The 20,760-nt window shown below is 41.5% G+C and overlaps 1 protein-coding gene across 1 annotated transcript in view; it reads right to left on the bottom strand.

The window, feature by feature from the left end:
- Window positions 1–6,602, bottom strand: part of ZNF570 (zinc finger protein 570) — a 40,645-nt gene extending 34,043 nt beyond the window's left edge. The window contains exons 1-4 of the mRNA XM_028529715.2: window positions 6,413–6,602; window positions 5,569–5,643; window positions 2,719–2,845; window positions 2,081–2,176 (exon numbers count right to left, since the gene is read on the bottom strand). Coding sequence (XP_028385516.1) covers window positions 2,081–2,176; window positions 2,719–2,845; window positions 5,569–5,601 — 256 coding nt within the window. The 5' untranslated portion in view covers window positions 5,602–5,643; window positions 6,413–6,602. The remainder of the gene's footprint in view (window positions 1–2,080; window positions 2,177–2,718; window positions 2,846–5,568; window positions 5,644–6,412) is intronic.
- Window positions 6,603–20,760: the final 14,158 nt, after the last annotated feature.

Here is a 20,760-nt window from a genome sequence, read left to right as displayed (position 1 = left end):
CACAATGGAGGAAGTGCAAATGGCCATTATAAATATGAAAATATGCTAGCCATGACTGGTGTGGCTCATTTGGCTGGGCATTGTCCCACAAAGCAAAAGGTCACCGGTTTGATTCCTAGTCAGGGCACATGCCTGAGTTGTGGGTTCAGTCCCCGGTAGGGGTGAGTATGAAACCAACTGACTGATGTTTCTCTCCCTCTCATTCTCCTTCCTTCCCTACTCTCTAAAAATAAATAAATATTTAAAAATAATTTTAAAAAAGAAAATATGTTCAATGTCTTTAGTAATCAAGGGAATTCAGGTTATAAGTATAAGAAGATAATATTTCACATCTAGCAAGTTAGCAAAATTTTTTTTAACTTGTCTTTTCCAAGTGTGGTTCAATGACCAATTTCACACACAGCTGCTAAGATATGTAAATTAGTACAAGCACTTTGGAAAATAAAATAGCATTGTCTAGTAAATTCCTGGCTGTATTCTCTAAATGAACTCCAGCATATGTGCAGCAGCAGTCACATATAATAAAGTTCATAGCAGTAACATTTACAATAGAACAAAATTAAGACAATTCGAGTGACCTTCAATGGATAAAGCATGGTTTACATAGTGGAATACATTATACTTCATCAGAAACAATTATTCAATGAACCATAGCTATTAAAATCAACATGAACGAGCCTCAGGAATACAATTTTGAGTTTAAAAGGGTCAGAATTACATACACAATATATTCCATGCATAAAAGTTTAAAATATGGATATAGGATACAACTATAGAGAAAAACCAAGCAATGATAAGCAAAACTGTAGGATAATGGTTACCCCACTGAGGGGGGAGATGAACCATGGGTAGAAAATGGTATATCATTAGGCAGAGGCCCTCAAGGGCCTAAAATGGCATTGATAATTTTCTATTTCTTACACTAAGAAGTAGGTATATGGGCTTTTGTTCTGTTACTATTTAAACTACACATTTATGCTAAGATATTTGTGTGTAAGTTGTTTAATAATAATTACTAAAAATTTAATCACACATATTTGACATATATTTGTGTCAAATAATATTTGACATATTATGATTGTACATCAAAAATTTTTTCTCACAAAACTGAACAAGGACATAAAAGATTGGGAAGAGGTAGTAGTAGTTGAGTTGGGGAGTGGTACTGATAAGAGGTGTTTACAAAGATCTTAATTTTCTTCTAAACTTCAGTTCTCTATTTTACCTCAATGATTCCTATGTCCATAAGAAAATCCTTCCTATGCCACAAAAAACAACTTATTATTTCTTCCTCAAATGTTTTCTAGTTTCTGACCTGTGTTTTTGCTAAAGACAATCATCTTCTCAGTTATCCAAACTCCTCTGCCTCACCTTTTTCTGTGAGTTTCCCATTTATGGCAACTTTCTCTTCATATATTCCATTTATAGCTATATCATAACTCTATGGCTAACCTACTAATTTTTTTATTTATGTAAGTGTATAATACCCTAGCATCTTGCAAGTACCTTGTTTAAAGTAAAATCTCAAAAAATGTTGATTAAAGAAAAAATAAACAGACCACTAAGAGAAAAATGAGGCATTTGGGGATGTACTAGTACTACCAATAGCAGCTAACAGCTACTGCATTCATAATATGAGATAGGGACTATTCAAAGCACTTTAAAAGTAATTACCCCATTTTACGTATGAAAAACAAAAGCACGGAGAGGTTAGTAACTTGCCCCAAATGTCACTGCATGTGTCAGGATTTGAACCTGGTACATTATGTAAAGCTGTCTGTCAAGCTCAAAAGTTTATCAGATTAGGAAAAGATTTTTTTTAAATACTGAAAGGAGCTTATGAAATTGGTAAGAAATGGGACTCAGAATAGATAAGTGAGTTATTAAAAAGAAGGAGGCAAAGTGTTAAAGGAGAGACAGTTATGAATAATAAATTTGAGAGAACACCCCAAAAGGCCCCAAGTTTGTACTGAGACCAAGGGCATCTGAGAACATGCTAAAGAAAAATGAAGAGGCGACACCTTTGAGTCATGCTGACCTGCCCCCTGCAAAGTTTTTTACCTATTTCTTCTTTACCTACCTGAGCACAAGCCTTTCACCAACTCTCTCTTTACCATCCATGGCTCTTTCCCTTGTTCCAACAATAATATTATGCTTGGCTTAGAAAAGCAAAGTCCTGTATACATAAAAAGAAACAGAATTTGATCATACTGTGGATATCCCAGAACACACATCTAATCCTTTGATCATCAGGGGAGAGGGGGCTTAACAGTAAACCAGAGAATAATGTGTTAATGACACATATTCAAAAGATAGGGAAGCTGAACCTTCTGGCACAGACCAATCCACTGTTAACTCCACAAATATTAAACCATTATTTGGTACAGGAAACACACATTTGGCCAAGCACTGCAGACGCTATCCAAAAAGTCATAATGGTGGTAGCAAAGAGCCCCTTATGAATAGAAGTTCGATTCTGCAAGATGTTCTTTCTTTTTTTTTTTAATATTTTATTTATTTATTTTTTACAGAGGGAAGGGAGAGAGAGAGAGAGAGAGAGAGAGAGAGAGAGAGAAATATCAATGTGCGGTTGCTGGGGGTTATGGCCTGCAACCCAAGAATGTACCCTGGCTGGGAATCGAACCTGGGACACTTTGGTTCCCAGACCGCACTCAATCCACTGAGCTACTCCAGCCAGGGCAAGATGTTCTTTCTTACCCAATGATACCAAGATCCTGTAGTTCTCCAACATCACGTTACTGTACAGATGCCTTTGAGAAGAATTTAGACAATCCCACTCCTCTTGGGAGAAGTCTATGGCCACATCCCTGAAGGTCACCAACTCCTGAAATGAAATAAATTAAGTAAAATAACCTCATCTCTTACCAGACTTACCTCATTCATTTTGCCCCCCTGGCCACAGTGGGCTCACTAATATATCCTCAAACAGGTCAAGCATGTTCCCCCTCAGGGCTTTTGTACTTCTTGGATCACTCTGCATAAAAATAGGCACGCTCCTGCCCCAGTTTTCCATCCCCCTAAGTGTGGTTATATTTCTCTATGGCACTTAATTTTTTCATTATTTATTGTCTCCCCCTCCCTACCCACACTAAAATATAAGCTCCGTGAGGGCAAAGTACCGTATGTTTTCTTTTGGTTGCTGTGCTATGCCAGTTACAGAACAGTATCTGGCACACATGCGGTATTCAAACATCCACTGAATAAACTGAATTAATAAATGACTTGTTCAAAAAGTTCAAGAGTCTGTAAGAGGATTAGAAGTGAGACCAGAAATTGTTTGCTATATCTCTAAAAAGTGTGCTAGACCGAGCCAGTCATGAATTCCATTAAAATTCAAATACTTCAATCCAGAGAACCTAGATTAAACAGGTATTCCCCTCATAATAGCACTCCTGCCTAAGTGGGCTGGGAAATGTGATTTGATTAAAAAAATGTGCGAGCCGTGCTGTGATTCAGTTGAATTTCAGACTTGTATAATGTGACCACTTGCTGATGAAACTAACACACATTATGTGTCTGTGTGGGTATGTGTATAGAATTTGTTTTTTGTACAAAATTGAAAAAGATAAATCTGTCATGGCAAGAAAAGACTTCATTATTGGTCATTTGGTACAATTTTGTCATGATTTAAAAAGAAGGTGCCTATACCAAATAAAAATTCTTAAAGTGCTTTGCAACACTCGGTAACATTTTTTATTTAATTATATGAAGTAGTTCGTGAATTTCTTCCTCTCTGTTCTTGCAATAACATACCTCATATGTTGCATAAATCTTCCTGTTAAGAGTTTGGTTCATATGGTAGATATGCTTTCAAAAATTGTTTTAGCTTATATAAACACATATAATAAATGTATAATTATTTTTATATATGACATACACATTTTTTCACTTATCCTTTGACCTTAAACAGTTAGGGAAAATAATTACAACGTCAATATAAGAAGCTTAAATTCTAACTGTAAAATATTTATAGTTAGACCTCTAACAAATGAACATAATACTTAGTTTCAAAATCCAGTCATAATTATAATCAAACCAGTCTGAGGCATAACCACAGTTCTCTACACCACTGATACCCTTGCAGAAACATGGCTCCAAGCTGAGAAGACTACTTCCCCCTAATTCCTGTCATGCAGTCACTCTCATTTCCCACAGCCCTTGCACAGAAACTGAAAGTAAGCCTCTTTGAGCCTTATACTTGTTTCCAGACTATTCCCTTTCTCCCTTCTCCCCAAAAGACACCCACTTTTATATCTCATGAAATCACACTGTATCAGTCACACTATCCCTCATTGTTTTTGTTATCTACCAACTCCTGGCAGATACCAATTCTCTGTCATTCTTTGAACACATGGCTCACCATCATTCTCTCCAATGCAATTCCTGTTATAATCTTTGGTCATTTCAATATTCATATAAGTAATCCTCCCAACAACCTGGACTCTCAGTTCCCCAACTCCCCTCGCCTCCTATAATGTCCTTCATACTTGTACAGTCATTCACTTTCATGGCAGTGCCCCAGACCTTGTCATTACCAATAAGGACCAAACCCTCCAAAATCTCTTACTTCCACCTTCTATATTCTGACTTTTGCCCCATGGTGTCCCATTAGGATAATTATTTCACCCCAAAAGGACCTACAGATCATTGATCTTGCCATGGTTTCACTGCTCCTCACCTCTTTGTTCCCTCACTTCCTAGCACAACCATTTGCTATAATCACTCCATGCGTACACCTTCAACTTTCCTGCACTTCTCTCACTTAACTGTATTCACCTGGTTAAATCACAGCCCTGTCTCAGCATACACTCAGTTTCTGTACTCTACACAGCTGAACTTTACTAGCATGACCATATTAAAACAAGAATCAGATCGTGTGATTCCCATGCCATAAAACTTCCATAGGCTCATTTCACTCATCTTGAGATGTCTGACTTTGAGGTTTCTATTACATAATCAAACATAGGCAGTTGAATATACAAGTCTGGATTATACAAGAGAGGTCTGAGCTGTATACAGGTTGGTAAATGTTGGCATATAGATGGTATTTAAAGCTGTGAGACAGGATAAGATCACCAAAAGAGTGATTATAGACAGAGCACAGAAGAGGACCAAGAACTAAAGCCTCTGAGTTAATAGGTGCTTAATAAAAATGTGTTGAATGAATGAATCAGTGTTTGGGCAGAGACTAGAATGAAGCTGGTCTGTGTCTGTCGCAACAGCATTTCAGGCAGAGGAAGCAGCAAGGGTAAGGCCATGATTAAGAATATATCCAACTCATTATAAGGAAGCTAGTGTGGCTAAAACCAAGTAAATTACAGACAGGGTGAGAAAAATTATATGAAGTCAGAGGGATGATAGTCAAGGACCAGATTATGTAGGACCTTGCAGGCAAAGACATTTATCCTGAACAGGTGGGAATTCATTGGAGAGTTTTCAGAAGTAACATAATTGGTTACTCAGAAAAAGTTTCAGAAGAAGGAAAATTAATGTCTGCTTGCTTTAAAAAGCAGGAAAATATTTCAGGAAACAGAAACACCAACTCACCTGGTACATGGCTTTAAGAAGTCCCACAGCCATTGGTTCCTCCTCTTGGCTCTTCTTTTGGGAAACGGCTGTGTCCTTAGACAAGTAAGATGGGAAAGAGAACATGAGAAACTAGGTTTTCCCTGCAGCCCTAGAATCACCAGCCTAGAAGTTTCCAGCTTCTCTCCTCCTGATAAGAGAGCAGTATCCTCTCCAATAAAGAGAAAGCATAATGGAAACCTGGGAATTTGCATACAATCTAATCTATGCCTAAATCATCCGCTGATTTATTATTTTAACAATAGATTTTCTGGATTTTACAAATAAAAACTCCGAGTAATGTATATAACCATTTATATAAAGACAACACAACTAATAAGTAACAGCACCAAGATCAAATAAAGGGTCTTCTTGACGCCACAGTCCTCTTCAAGAAATCAGTGGTGGCACTCAGTCTCACTCAATCTCCGTAGCTACAGATTCTTAAACACTACAGCGTCAAGCATTTTACACACGTCACAGTCAGTGGCCATGGGTATGAACAGTCTCCACAGTCACCCTCTCCCGTACCCCAAAGCCTCACATACGAGGGTATTACAACAGACGGTCTCCCTCACACAGCCCCATCACAAAGAAGCCGAGAGTACAAGAGCAAGGGGATAGAACATACTCTTCCACCCCTACTCACAGGCTCATGCTCCGTGGCACCAACCACTGACTTGCACCCACAGTCACCCAGATACGATGTGTACAAGCATATCAAATGCCGGTTTTGCAGGGCACCATATCAACGACCAAGTCACACAGAGGGCCCAGGGACTGGCGGCCCGATGACTCACAGGCCACTTCTCGGCCCACCCCCTACCTGTAGAACTGAACTGGGGGAAAATCCCGTCCTCGCCTCCAAGGCTGGGCCAATTCTGCAAAGGCCCACCTCCACACCTTAATAATCAGATGGAACCCAGCCCCCGCAGGCCCAGAAAGAAGGGACAAGTGTCCTCTCGAGGACACAAAAGAGCTCAACTAATACACGCGGTGTCCACTGGGAAATGTAGTCCAAACCAGGGGGGGAAAAAAAAAAACCACCAAAAAACCCCGCGGTGCTGCGGAGTCCGAGTGCGCTGGCGCTACGGGCTCCAAACGCCACTTCCTCTGCTCCCCCGTCCTCCCGTGCCGCCTCTCCCAGATATTCCGGAAAGAGCTCAGAAGTCCCTGTTCCTCCTAGCTCCGGGCCTGGGTCCGCAAGGGGGACTGAGCCCAGTTTCCTTTGAGTTGGTCTAGGTCTTAAGTTCGCAGGCATAAAACCTTGGTCCACAACCCACAGCATCCTGGGCTGAGCCCAGGGTTGGCTGCAGGGGGCGGGGTCTATGTGTGGCACTAGTGAAGGCCTCTTGCACAAAGTGGGAAGAGGGATAGTTCCTAGAATTTTGTAAAGGTCCTTGAATAAAGTGGGGTGGGGGCGGGGAGCGGGCAGAGGGCGGGAACAAGGGCTACAGTGTACAGGCGCCTTATCGGTCTTTACAGGGGTCCTCTAGGGCAGTCTTGTTTACTGAATAACTTACCTTGCAGGCCGACCCATGGGGTCAAGGTAAAAGTATAAAGGGAAAAGACACCAGCGTTGGAGCTGGTTGTCACTACCAAATCCAATAAGCAATGACAGCGATTGAATCTTTTATGGGCACTTTATTCAGATGGCCAGCGATCTAAGAAGATGGCGGGTTCATACCCCAACAAAACCATCTTATCTTCTCTTTCCTGGCCAGATCTTTTGTAAAGGGGTGGAAGATAAACAAGGTACGGCGAGGGCTTTGAGATTCAGAATCTGCAACATTCCTGTCCTCAGCAGTTAGCTGTTCCCGAGGGCGGGGGGCGGGGGCGGGAGGGGGGGGGGGGAGCGGGGAAGCATGTCACACAAAAGGCCCAGATGCCCCAGGAGGTCTGCTGTTTTTCCCAGGAGCCAGGATGGGCCTTATCTGTAGTTTCTGAAACAAAAGCTAAACATACACATTACTTGCTAGACTTACAGCTTTTTACCTTAAGCTAAAATTTTCCAAGTCTTGAGTCCCCTATCAGAAGGTGTAACCATTCTGGTATTTGTGATTTGGTAATGATGGGTGTGAATATTTCCCCCTTCCTAAAATGGCCCTTTTGCCAGGCATCTTCAAATTTTGCTTACTCTCTACATTGATACAAATGTAACATTTCCAAAGAAGCTTTTCCTAATCTCACCTCTCCCCTGGCACTTCATGGCTCCTTAATGTATAGTAATACTATACTCACTTAGGACAATAGTGTTGATGGGAGAGACCTGGTTCTTCTTGCTGATGCATATAAAGAATTACATATCAGCAAATCTAGTAGTATGAAATCAGTTTATTAGTGGTCCACTTCCATGGAAGAGAACAGGACCAGGTAGAGTAGGGGGTGAAAGGGAAAGTTTCAGAGCAAAGCAAGGTGAGAAAAGCAAGAGCCCTCTGAGCCCCAGAGAGGGCAAGTCCTTTGTTCTCAGGTCTTATATAGTTGGTGGGATAGGAGGGGAAAAAAAAGTTACATATTGATTAATGGGTAAATGTGGTGCCAGCTTTCCTGGGGAAATGTGACTACCCAAATTTAGGGATGAATGGGGGTCTGTCTGGCCGAATTCTTATCTTGCTCCAGACCCCATTTGGTCATCCTGTTGTAAGACAAATATGTGACAGGAGTCAGTTCATTAAATTTTGGGGCACTTTCCAAAGTTATTTATAGGATCTTTCTGTAAGCATCAGGGACTCCCTTGTAAGACAGATAGTGACCAGAGGTAGGCAATTAACCAAACTTGATTTATGGTCTCTTTCTTGCTAATATAGTATTTCTTGTGATATTGAAACACCTGGCAATATTATCAGAACAGGCTTAGGACTGCTGAGTTAACATTGAGACTTGTCTTCTTCCTCCTCCCTGCCTTGGTTTACTATTTATTCTACCTAATTGGTAAAAGGCATTTCCTGGCAACAGGGTGATAAATACTGGCCAGTGACATTATTGCAGTCTCAGAGTTCTTCCTATGCTGTCTCCTGCTTCAATAGTGTTAATATTTTAAGTTTTTCATTTGTTTATTGTCTACCCACAAGTTTCTGTCATCAGACTGTGATTTCTTGAGTTCGTGCATGATACTTTGATTCTGTCATTGTGTGTGTGTTTCTGTGAGAGTAACTATGTAAAAACTGTTGTGGAGGGCATGCTGCATTTCTGTGACCGTGTGTGATTGTATGTGTGAGATTTGTGAGGTTCCTTCGGACAATGTGCTATAATAGAAAGGGTCAGACTGGTAGAGAGTGGAGTAAGAGTGCAATATGATAGCATGTGTGACAGGCTGTGAGGATCAGATTAATGGATGTGGATTTGTGTGTGGAATTCTTCCCTGTGCTGCCCGATTTGAAAACATCAACTTTGTGCTAGATGCTTTTTGAAACAGAGAAAATATACTTAAAAATTTGCAAGTAGAGTATTAGCGAGTGGAAGTGCAGCCTCAAGAGGCTTAATATATGTGTAATTGGACAGCAAATAGAAATCTAGATCCACAAAAGGGAATGAAGAGCACCAGAGATAATGATGACAGTGTACACATATAAGACTTTTTTTATTATTTAAACTTCACTAAAAGATACATTACTATTCAAACTAAAATAAAAATAATGTAGTTTAGGATATATATCATATAGAAGCAAGCTGTATGAAAACAATAGCACAAAGGCCAGGAGAGGAGAAGTATACAAAATAGACTACTGTAAGTTTCTTCTATGTGAATTTGAACAGACACTGTGATAAATGAAATATACAAACTCTAAATCCTAAAACAAATACTAAACTAACAATAGGTTATAGTTAACAATCTAACAAGAGAGATAAAATGGAATAATAAAAATAGTTGGAAAGAGGAGAAGGGAACACATAACAAATGAGAAACCAATCACAGGATAAAAGGTTTATGTCAATCATCATATTAAGTATAAATGATCTAAAAACGCAATTAAGAGGCACTGAGTGTAGGAATGGATTTTTTTTTAAAGTACAACTTAATCATAAACTGCCTAGGAGAAATTCACCTCAAATATAACTCAAAAGGTTAAAAGGACAAGGATGGAAAAAGATAAACCACAATAATGCTGTGCAAAGAAAACTGGAATGGGAGTTCCAAGAACTGCAGAGCAGCTGGAAGCTTGGTCCACTTGCTCCCAGCCTTGGACTGGACTTGCAGCTAAACTGAAAAACCAGTTGAAGTACAGTTGATCTAGAAGGAGCACAGAAGTTAGCTAGGAGGAGATTGGTAAGAGGGGCAAAACCACAGACAGGGTGAGCCCCTTTACCCAGTTGCAGATAAAAGCGGGGGTAATACTGTGGCTGCAAAACTCCCTCCCATAAAGGGATCCCCAACCCAGAGCAGCAGAGACACGACTGGGAGCCCGTGTAGCATTGGGCTGTGGGAATCAGTGGGGATTCTGTCAAACTGGGTGACTTGGACTGCATGATCCTAGGGAAGGAAGGCACCTATTGCCACAACATCAGCCTGGGAAGTTCACTCCAGAGTATTACCGCTGGCGAGGTCATGCTGCATGAACAGACCCTGCAGAGGGGTCTGCTCGGTACACCCAGGAGTGACTGCTCTGGAAAAGCTTTGGGCAGAGAGCTGGTCAGTGACTAAACTGTGTGGCTTGGGAAAGAGGTTTGGTCTCACACACCTCAAGTGCATGGTTAACTGCTCCATCTGTAATGTCCTGCTGGGTTCCTAGGCACAGGGAAATGGCACCATGCTGGGATTTTCAGCCTGCCCTGCTTGGTTTGACAGCATGGGGGAGCCAAACTTTTGGCCCATTTAGAGCCTGGGTGGAGCTAAGAAGTTTGACCCCACTCTGCTGTGACCAGACATAGAAAGAGATAAGAATGACGAAAGAGACTGGTTTTTGGACCTCTTCTTGCTTTGTTTGGCAGTGTGGGGGTGCTGGGGAGCCACACAGTTGGATTTGGGGTACTGTTTCTCCTGGGGAGGCTCCTGTCTGGGAGTTAGATGTGCAAGTGCTGGGCTCTGTGGCTAAATTATGGGAAGGCAGATTCAAGTTCACCTGCAAGTTCAGTCCATGCTGCCCCAAGAAGGAGAGAAAGTGCCCGCTACATCTGCTACAGGTTGCAGACACCACCCCCAGTGGGAGACCCTTTGAATCGGCCCTGCCAAGTCCCCCTTATCCCTGCTGAGTGCACATCTGTGGGGGAAAAGAGGGACTCAGAGGGTGACTTTCAAAGTGAGACACCTGAGACAGACCCAACTTCTGGGCTCTTGAGGCCCCATCTGCCATGCTACTAAGGACTTCCCCCTGCTAAGGTCAGGGAAAAAATATGGGACAGACTCAAATGTGTGGCTTGGGGATGGAGGAATACACTCACCATATTCCCTGATATTTGAAAGGCAACTTCCCCTCATGGGAGATTCAGCTGTAAGAAGGTGCAGCTTGGGGGCCCCCAAAAGGATTGGTAATGGGGTCTAGAACTCAGGGTGTGCAGGAAATATTAAAAATATGGGATGTCCTCATCCCCACAAGTCTGAGCTGGAGGTGGGACACATGGAGCAGGGCCATTGAGTTGTTTTGCATAGCAATTGTTTTGCAGCTAACCTCTGGCATGGTCATTTAACATATCTATAACCTTCAACTGGTTTCATGGATGTGTTAAATAGCTGTGGCCATGCTTTGAGCCAGGGAGAAGGGAATAACTTCCACCCAGGTTGTAACTGGGAGACAACTCCCCCTGGTTACAGAGCCTGTGTGAAAGCTTGGAGATGATTGCCTTCATGCCACAAAGCCACACCTGCCCAGACTCACGATGGCAGCCCAGAAAAGCTGGAAAATACGGCAGTGCTGGCAAGTGTAGCTGATTGTGGGAGAAGTCGGAAATGGGGTTGCAGAGGAAGATTAGCACTGGGATTTAAACCCAGGTGCGGCAGCCCTGACAAGAATCACCACAGGGCTTTAGCAGAGAACTGTAGGAGGGTGCAGCCAGGGGGCCCTCAAAAGAAGGATTTGTAATTGGGCCGAGAACTCAAGGTGTCCATTAAATATTAGAAAGATATATGGGATGTCCTCACCCTCCACCACAGGTGTGAATTGGGGGAAGGGACACATGGAGCAGGGTCATTGAGAGCTGTTTTGCATAGCAACAGCTTTGCAGCCAACCTCTGGCATTGTCATTTAACACATCTATAACTGTTAACTGGTTGCATAGATATGTTAAATAGCTGTGGGCTTGCTCTGAGCCAGGGGGATGGAAGGAACTTCTCCACCAAGACTTAACTGGGGGGCAGGTTCCTTGGTTATAGCACCTGTGTGAGAGCTTGGAGGGACTTGGCAACCATTGAGGAGAGAACCATTCGGTCTTTAGCAGAGTGGGGACTCCCTCAGCCCTACAGGGAGAGAATCACCATGCAGCTTTAGCAGAGAAGTGCCACTCAGCTTTGGCAGAGTGGCGACCCCCCTCCTTGCAGCCATTGAGGGGGGAGAACCACATGGTTTTGGTTGAGTGGGGACTCCCTCAGCCCTGGAAGAGAGAACCTCATGGCTTTACCAGAGTGGGGACCCCCACAGCTTTAGAAGGGGGAACCACCACCCGGCTTTAGCAGAGATCCTGGCGACAGAGCTGATGGTGCCGGGAACTGAGGGAGGCCTACCAGCCGAACATGGATTACTGGGAAGAACAAGGAGCTGCCTGAGCCACGGACTTCTATTTCTTTTCCTGAGATATGGTACCCCAGATTGGGCAAAGGGGGAAGGAAGGACTGTGTGTGTTTGTGGGTGTTTTAAGGGACTTTGGGATTTTGATGAAGACATTAGGTTACTACTTTAAGTCTGTATAGCATTAAATAAACATTTCCTTTCTTTTTCATGAATCTCTGGCAGCGAACATAACAAGCCTGGGGGTTTTCTTTTGGGTAATAGTATATCGCCCTTAGGCCTCCCTTTGTTCTGTAACAATAGGATGGAAAAAAGTCATATAATGATTAACAGATAAATGTAGTGCTGTTACAGAACAAACAAGGAGGGCCTGGGATGATATACTATTATTGAAAGAAGGCCCCAGGTCTGTTATGTCCGCCGCCCGAGGAAAGACGTCTCTCAATGCCAGAGATTCGTGGAAAGGAAAGGAAATGTTTATTTAATGCTATACAAACTTCAAGTAGTGACCTAATGTCTTTATCAAAAATCCTAAAGTCCCTAAAAACACCCACAAACAGTCACAGTCCTTCCTTCCTTCCCCCTTTGCCCAGTCCAGAGTACCGTATCTCAGGAAAGGAAATAGAAGTCCATGGCTCAGGCAGTCCTCTGGTTCTTCCCAGTTAGTACTCCATCTCGACTGGGAGGTGTTGGGAATAAAGAAATTAAGAACTAAATTTCACCTTAGTAAACAAGAACCACATTGTAGCTAAAAAAGGAAATGATAAGGGAGACATAGTGCAGCTAAGCAAACATCCTGTGTCGAGCAGATGCTCTCCCCTGGGTAGGCTAGATAAGCAATACTTTGTAGTTTTAATGAGAAAATAAGAACCTAGCTAGCTAGAGCCAGGAGATTACTAGGTTAATGAACAAACATACTGCCTTCCAGCCTTATGCAAGAATGCTTGGTTTGAAATTCTCGTGCTCGGTCTTTGTAAGCGAATTGCTAACTGCCACGTCAGCTTCTGGATAACACTTGCTTGCCCGCCCCTATATAAGGACATAGTTGTAAGCGCTCGGCGCGGCTCTCGTTTGCAGCTCCTGTGGGCACTGTGTCGCTGGACACTTTGAGAGTTCGCCCCTGCGCAGCTTAAACTTGGCCAATAAAGTAACATCTTTGATACCCTGAAAGTCTCCGATATTTGTTCTCGAGTTTGCTGGATGCTACAGGAGACATCCCTGGGTTCCTGGCACCCTCAGCTGAGTCGCCGGGATCTCTGCTAAAACCAGGTGGTGGTTCCCCCTTCTAAAGCTGCGGGGGTGGGGGGGTCCCCACTCTCGCAAAGGCACGTGGTCCTCTCTCCCAGGGCCACGGGAAGGGAAAGTCCCCACTCAGTCCAGGCTGCGTGGTTCTCTATCTCTCAGGGCTGCGCATGGTTCTCCTTCTCAGGGCTGCACATGGTTCTCCTCTTCAGGGCTGCACATGGTTCACCTCCTCAGGGCTGCGCATGGTTCACTTCCTCAGGGCTGCGCATGGTTCTCCTTCTCAGGGCTGCGCATGGTTCTCCCTCAATGGCTGCTGTGTCTGGGTTTAAATCCCCCGCGCCAATCTTCCTCTGCAGCCCCATTTCCGACTCCTCCTACACTTGGGCACACTTGCCCTCAATCTGCTGTCTTCTCCAGTTTTTCTGGTCACCATCACGGGTCTGGGCAGTTGTCACCCCATGTCATGGAGCCAATCTTCTCCCAGCTCCCACGCAGGAGCTGTAACTCAGGGGACCTGCCCCCCAGTCCCATCTTGGGGGGAGATCCCTTTCCATCCCCCTGGCTCAGAGCATGGCCACAGCTATTTAACATATCTAAGCAACCAGCCAAAGGCTATAGATATGTTAAATGACCACACCAGAGGTTAGCTGCAAGGCTGTTGCTATGCAAAACAGCTCTCAATGGCCCTGCTCCATTTGTCCCTTCCCCCAACCCACACCCTTGGTGGTGGTGGGGGGTGAAGACATCCTAAAATCTCCTAGACACCTTGAGTTCTGGACCCCATTTTAAAATGCCCATTTGGGGTCCCCCCTCTTGGCTGCACCCTGTAACAGTGCCAGCTTTCCTGGGAAAATGTGACTACCCAAACTCAGGGATGTGTGGGAGTCTGTCAGCCTCAATCCTTATCTTGCTCCAGACTCCACTTGGTCAACCTGTTGTAAAACAAATACATGACGGGAGGCAGTTAATTAAAATTGGCCACTTTCCAAAGTTATTTATGGGCTATTTCCTTCTTTCTTGCTAACATAGTGTTTCTTGAGATGTTGGAACACCTGGCAATATTATCAGACCAGGCTTAGGACTGCTGAGTTAGTATGTGAGACTTGTCTCCTTCCTCCTTCCTGCCATCGATTTATTATTTATTTTACCTAATTGGTAAAAGGCGTTTCCTGGCAACCAGGGTGCTAAATGCTGGCCAGTGACAGTATTGCAATCTCAGAGTTCTTCCTGTACTTTCTCCTGCCTCAAAAGGGGTGAAAGGACTCTTGCTGGTGGGCCATAAGAAGGTTCCACGTGGGTTTGGATTAACTGGAGAACACTGCAGTGACATAGCTGATGGTACTGGGAACCGAGGGAGGCCTGCCAGCTGAGCACAGGTTCCTGGGAAGAACCAAGGGCTACCAGAGCCATAGACCTCTATTTCTTTTCCTAAGATATGGTACCCCAGACTGGGCAAAGTGGGGGAAGGAAGGACTGTGTGGGTTTGTGGGTGTTTTAAGAGACTTTGGGATTTGAATGAAGACATTAAGTCATTACTCTTAGTCTGTATAACTTGAATAATTCCTTTCCTTTTCACCAATCTCTAACATAGAGAGCTATAATTCTTCGGTGATGGGAAAGGTGAACCTAGTACAGCAGGACCCCAGGAGAGGGGAGGTTCATTTCGATAACATTGTGGGACCCCCTTCCCTGGTGGCTATTCAGAGAAAATCATGGGAGACCACATGTGCAGTAGTGTTAAAGTAAAACAACTACTTGCACATGTATAGTAAAGCCCACCAAAACTAGCCAGGAAGGATTGGCCCTATAAAAATAGAGTCCCTCCAGCCCATGAGGTCAATCTCTGCTTGGAGTTGGCCTGCTCCCATGTTCTCTGCTATAAACTCTGGGTGTTTGGTTCAGTTCTTAATCCCGATCACCAAGAAGCTGGGTAACTGCTCCCACCTGTGACACAATGGCCCCGCCATCCTTATTCCATTTGAGGCTCTTTCAGAGACTGAGACTTTTCAATAATTAAGTGTGGTAGCTGGCTGGCAGGTGGAGACAGGCAAAGGTGGATCATGTTGTTTTGGGAAATTTGCTGACCCACCCTTGGGTCCCATGTTGGCAAAAGCTGGCCTTTGAATACTGCTTGGTCCTTCCCCTGAACAGAAGAGCCCAGCAGAGATAGCCACAAATGGTGGATCATATGTAGATTCAAACAGGGGGTCAAGGCAAGATATAGATGGCATTTGACATTGGCTAGCACAAGAGAAACTCCTAAGAGTCCAGGAACAAGCACACCAAGTGGCCAGTTTCAGAAAACATCAAAGCAGGACACAAGCTTCATGCATGGTATATACAAAGGGAAATTGCAGCAGGCACTGAAATTAGCTGAGGCAAACTACAACTTTTTTCTTTTTATCCTTATCTTTATTTTTACTTTGTATTTCATTTTTTCTTCTCTTCTTTCATATTGATCTTGTTCCTTTTCTTATTTTGTCTTGTTCTTAATTTCAATGTCTCTAGTTATACCTTGCTTGCTTGTTTGTTTTGTTGATTAGGTTCCACTTATAGGTGAGATCATATGGTATTTGTCTTTTACCACCTGGCTTATTCACTTAGCTTAATGCTCTCCAGTTCAATCCAAGTTGTTGCAAAGGAGAGGAGCTCCTTTAATCCTTCTGTTGTGCCATATTCTATCGTGTAGATGTACCATAGTTTTTTGATCCATTCATTTACTGAAGGGCACTTATATTGCTCCCAGCATTTGGCTATTGTAAATTGTGCTTCTATGAACATTGGGGTGCATAGGTTCTTTTGGATTGGTATTTCAGGGTTCTTAGGATATATTACCAGCAGTGGAATTTCTGGGTCAAAAGACAGTTCCATTTCTAATTTCCTGAGGAAATTCCATATGGTTTTCCACAGTGGCTGCAGCAGTCTGCATTCCCACCAACAGTGCATTGTGGTCCTCTTTTCTCTACATCCTACCCAACACTTGTTGTTTGTTGATTTGTTTATGATGGCCATTCTCACCATTGTGAAGTGGTATATCACTGAGGTTTTAATTTACATATTTTTTATGGGTAGGGATGCTGAGCATCTTTTCATATGTCTCTGGACCCTCTGGATGTCCTACTTGGAGAAGTGTCTGTTAAAGTCATTTGCCCATTTTTTAATTGAGTTGTTTGTCTTCCTGGAGTGGAGTCATGTGAGTTCTTTTATATTTTGGAGATCAAACCCTTGTCTGAGGTAGCATTGGCAAATATATTTTCCCTTATAGTAGGCTCTCTTTTCATTTTAATGCTGTTTTCTTTAGCTGTGCAGAAGCTTTTCATTTTGATGAGGTCCCATCTGTTTATTCTTTTTTTATGTCCCTTGTGCCAGGGGATATATTGTTGAAAGTATTGTGTAGAATATCTGAGATTTCTCATGTATGTTCTCCTCTGGGACTTTTATGGTGTCAAGACTTACATTTAAGTCTTTTATCCACCTTGAATTTATTTTTGTGTATTGTGTAAGTTGGTGATCGAGTTTTATTTTTTTGCATGTAGCTGTCCAGATCTCCCAACACCGTTTGTTGAAGAGGTTATTTTTACTCCAGTTTACTCTTCTGCCCCCTTGGTCAAATATGAACTGACTGTAGAAACTTGAGTTTATTTCTGGGCTCTCTATTCTGTTCCACTGGTCTATGTGTCTGTTATGCCAGTACCAGGCTGTTTTGATTACAGGGTCCTTGTAATACAGTTTGATATCAGGTATTGTGATCCATCTTGCCTTGTTCTTCTTTCCCAGAATCGATGTGACTATTCAGGGTCATTTATGGTTCCATATAAATTTTTGAAATGTTTTTTTCTATATCTATGAAATATATCATTGGTATTTTAATAGGGATTGTATTGAATCTATAAATTGCTTTGGGTAGTATGGACATTTTGATGTTTTAATTTTATGAATCCATAAACATGATACAAGCTTCCATTTGTTTGTGTCTTCCTTAATTTCTTTCTTTGGTGTTGTATAGTTTTCTGAGTACAGGTCTTTTACCTTCTTGGTTAGGTTTATTCCTAGGTACTTTATTTTTCTTGTTGCTATAGCAAATGGGATTTTTTTTCTGATTTGTTTCTGATATTTCATTGTTGGTGTACAAAAATGCCTTTGATTCCTGAATATTGACTTTGTATCCCACTGTTTTGCCAAACCAATTTATCAGATTGAGCAGTTTTTTGGTGGAGTCTATATATTTTCTCTGTACACTATCATGTCATCTGCAAACAATGATAGTTTTGCTTCCTCCTTTCCAATTTGGATGCCTTTTATTTCTTTTTCTTATCTGATTGCTGTGAAAAAGAGCAACCATGATTATGATTATAGTATTGGAGGTCCCTGCTGTGGCCTCCAATACTATATTAAATAGAAGTGGTGAAAGCAGACATTCTTGTCTTGTTCCTGATATTAGTAGGCAAGTTTTTAGTTTTTGCCCATTGAATATGATGTTGGCTGTAGGTCTCTTGTATATAGCCTTTATTATGTTGAGGAATGCTTTCTCTATTCCCACTTTGCTGAGTTTTTATCATAAATTGGTACTGTACCTTATCAAATGCTTTCCACATTTATTGATATGTTCATGTGATTTTTATCTTTCATTTTGTGTATGTGATGTATTACGTTTATTGATTTGCAAATAGTGTACCATCCTGAATCTCTGGGATGAATCCCACTTGATCATGGTATATGATCTTTTTAATGTATTGCCGGATGCAGTTTGCCAATATTTTGTTGAGGATTTTAGCGCCTATGTTCATCAGCGATATTAGCCTGTAGCTTGTGTTCTTTGTTGTATCTTTATCTCCTTTTAGGATTAGGATGATGCTGGCTTCATAAAAATGGTTTAGGAGTCTTCCCTCTTCTTGGATTATTTGGAATAGTCTGTGAAGGGTAGCAGTTATCTCCTCTATCAATGTTTTGTAAAATTCTCCAGTGAAATTATCAGGTTCAGGGTCTTTCTTTGTGTGTCAGGAGTTTTTTGATTACTTCTTTGATTTTGTCAGCTGTTATCAGTCTCTCCAGGTTTTCTGCTTCTTCTTCATTCAGTTTTGGAAGATTATTTTTTTCTAGAAATTTGTGCATTTTGCCTAGGTTTTCAAATTTCTTGGCATATAGTTCTTTTTAATAATTTCTTACAATTCTTTGTATTTCTGGTGGTATCAGATGTAATCTCTCTTCTTTCATTTCTGATTGTTTATTTGTGTCCTCTTTTTTTCTTGATGAGTCTGCTTAAAGGCTTGTTGATTTTTTTTTGTCTTTTAAAAAAAACAGCTCCTGGATTTATTGATGCTTAGAATTGTGTTTTTAGTCTCTATGTCATTTAATTCTTCTCTGACCTCGGTTATTTCCTTCCTTCTACTTGCACTGGGCTGTCTTTGTTGTTTTTTCTCCAGTCCTTGTAGGTGTAGAATTAGGTTGTTTATTTGAAATGTTTCTATCTTTTTTAGGCAGGCCTGTATTGCTATGAACTTCCTGCACAAGGCTGCTTTTGCTGTGTCCCATAAGTTTTGGACTGTGGTGTCTTCATTTTCATTTGTTTCCAGAAACTTTTTGAATTCTTCCTTGATCTCATTCTTAATCCATTCATTGTTTAATAGCATGGTAATAATGAGTTGATAAATGTATCTCCATGAATTTGAGTGTTTTTGAGTTTTTTCCCTGAGTTTGGTTTCTAGTTTCAGTCCTTTGTGGTCACAGAAAATGCTTCCTATGATTTCAATTTTCTTCAATTAGTTGAGGCTTGTTTTGTATGACCTATCTTTGAAAATGTTCCATATGCATTTGAAAAGAATGTATATTTTGCTTCTTTGGGATGAAAGATTCTATATGTATCAGTTAAGTCAATTTGATCTAGGATATTTTTTCAATGCTGCAATATCCTTGTTGATATTTTGTACAGAAGATCTATCCATTTTTGACAGTTGGCTGTTAAAATCTAGTATAAGTGTGTTGCTGTCTGTGTCTTTCTTGAAGTCCTCCAAGATTTTCCTTATATATTTGGGTGCTCTTATGTTGGGTATATATATATATATATATATATATATATATATATATATATATATATATGTTTAGAATGTTTATGTTTTCTTGATGGATTCTTCACTTGAATATTATGAAATGTCCATCTGTGTCTCTCTCTCTTTTTTTGACGTTTATTTTGAAGTCTGTTTTATCTGATATGAGTATTGCTACCTCTGATTTTTTTTCCATCCACTGGATTGGAATTTTTTTTTAACAATCCTTCACTTTCAGTTGGTGTAGGTATTTTGTTCTGGTGTAGGTCTCTTATAGGCAGCATATGTGTGGATCATGATTTCTTATGCATTTAGCTCTTCTGTGTCTTTTGATTGGAGCATTTAAGCCAGTTACATTTAAGGTTTTCATTGATAGGTACTTATTCATTGCCATTTTACTTCTTTTGTATATGTGTTCCACTCTCACTCTTTTTCTTAATGCAGTGCCTTTAGCATATCTTGCAGTGCAGGTTTTGTGGAGGTGTATTCTTTGAGCCTTCTTTTGTCTGGGAAACTCCTTATTTCACCTTCCATTTTAATTGAGAGCCTTGCTGGGTAGAGTAGTCTTGGTTGGAGGCCTTTACTTTTCATTACTTTGAATATTTCTTGCCATTCCCTTTTTTGTTTTGCAGTGTTTCCATTGAGAAGTCAGCTAATAGCTTATCGGTGCTCCTGTGTATATTACTTTCTATTCCTCCCTTATTGCCTTTAAGATTCTCTCTTTGTCTTAGAATTTGGCATTTTAATTATGATGTGTCTTAAAGTAGGCCTCTTTGGGTCTACTCCTCCTTAAAAGGGGTGCCCTCTTGATTGGGACCCTCTGTGCATCCTAGATTTGTGAGACTTTTTCTCTCATCAAATTAGGGAAGTTTTCCATCATTACTTTATCAAGGAGTTTTTCTATCCTTTGCTCTTCTTTGTCTCCTGGTTTCCCTTTTATAAGGGTATTATTATGTTTCATGTTGTCCTGCAGTTCCCTTAACACCTCTTCATTCTTTCCCAGTCTTTTTCCCTTTTCTTGCTCTTTTTCTGGGTGTTTTTTTTTTTCTACCTTGTCCTCCAGCTTGCTGATTTGATCCTCTCCTTCATCATGGATGCTTCCCCCCCTTCCACCGTTTTCTTTACTTCAGAAATTGTATTCTTTATTTCCTCTTAACCTTTGTTGATGGTTTCTGTGTCCTTTTTAATGCTGATATAGTTTGCATTAATTTCCTCATAGTTTCCCT

The sequence above is a fragment of the Phyllostomus discolor genome, chromosome 12 (genome assembly GCF_004126475.2).
Source record: "Phyllostomus discolor isolate MPI-MPIP mPhyDis1 chromosome 12, mPhyDis1.pri.v3, whole genome shotgun sequence".
NCBI classification, from domain to species: Eukaryota; Metazoa; Chordata; class Mammalia; order Chiroptera; family Phyllostomidae; genus Phyllostomus; species Phyllostomus discolor.
The sequence above is the reverse complement of the archived record's forward strand: the minus strand, read 5'-3'. Positions and strand labels throughout refer to the sequence as shown.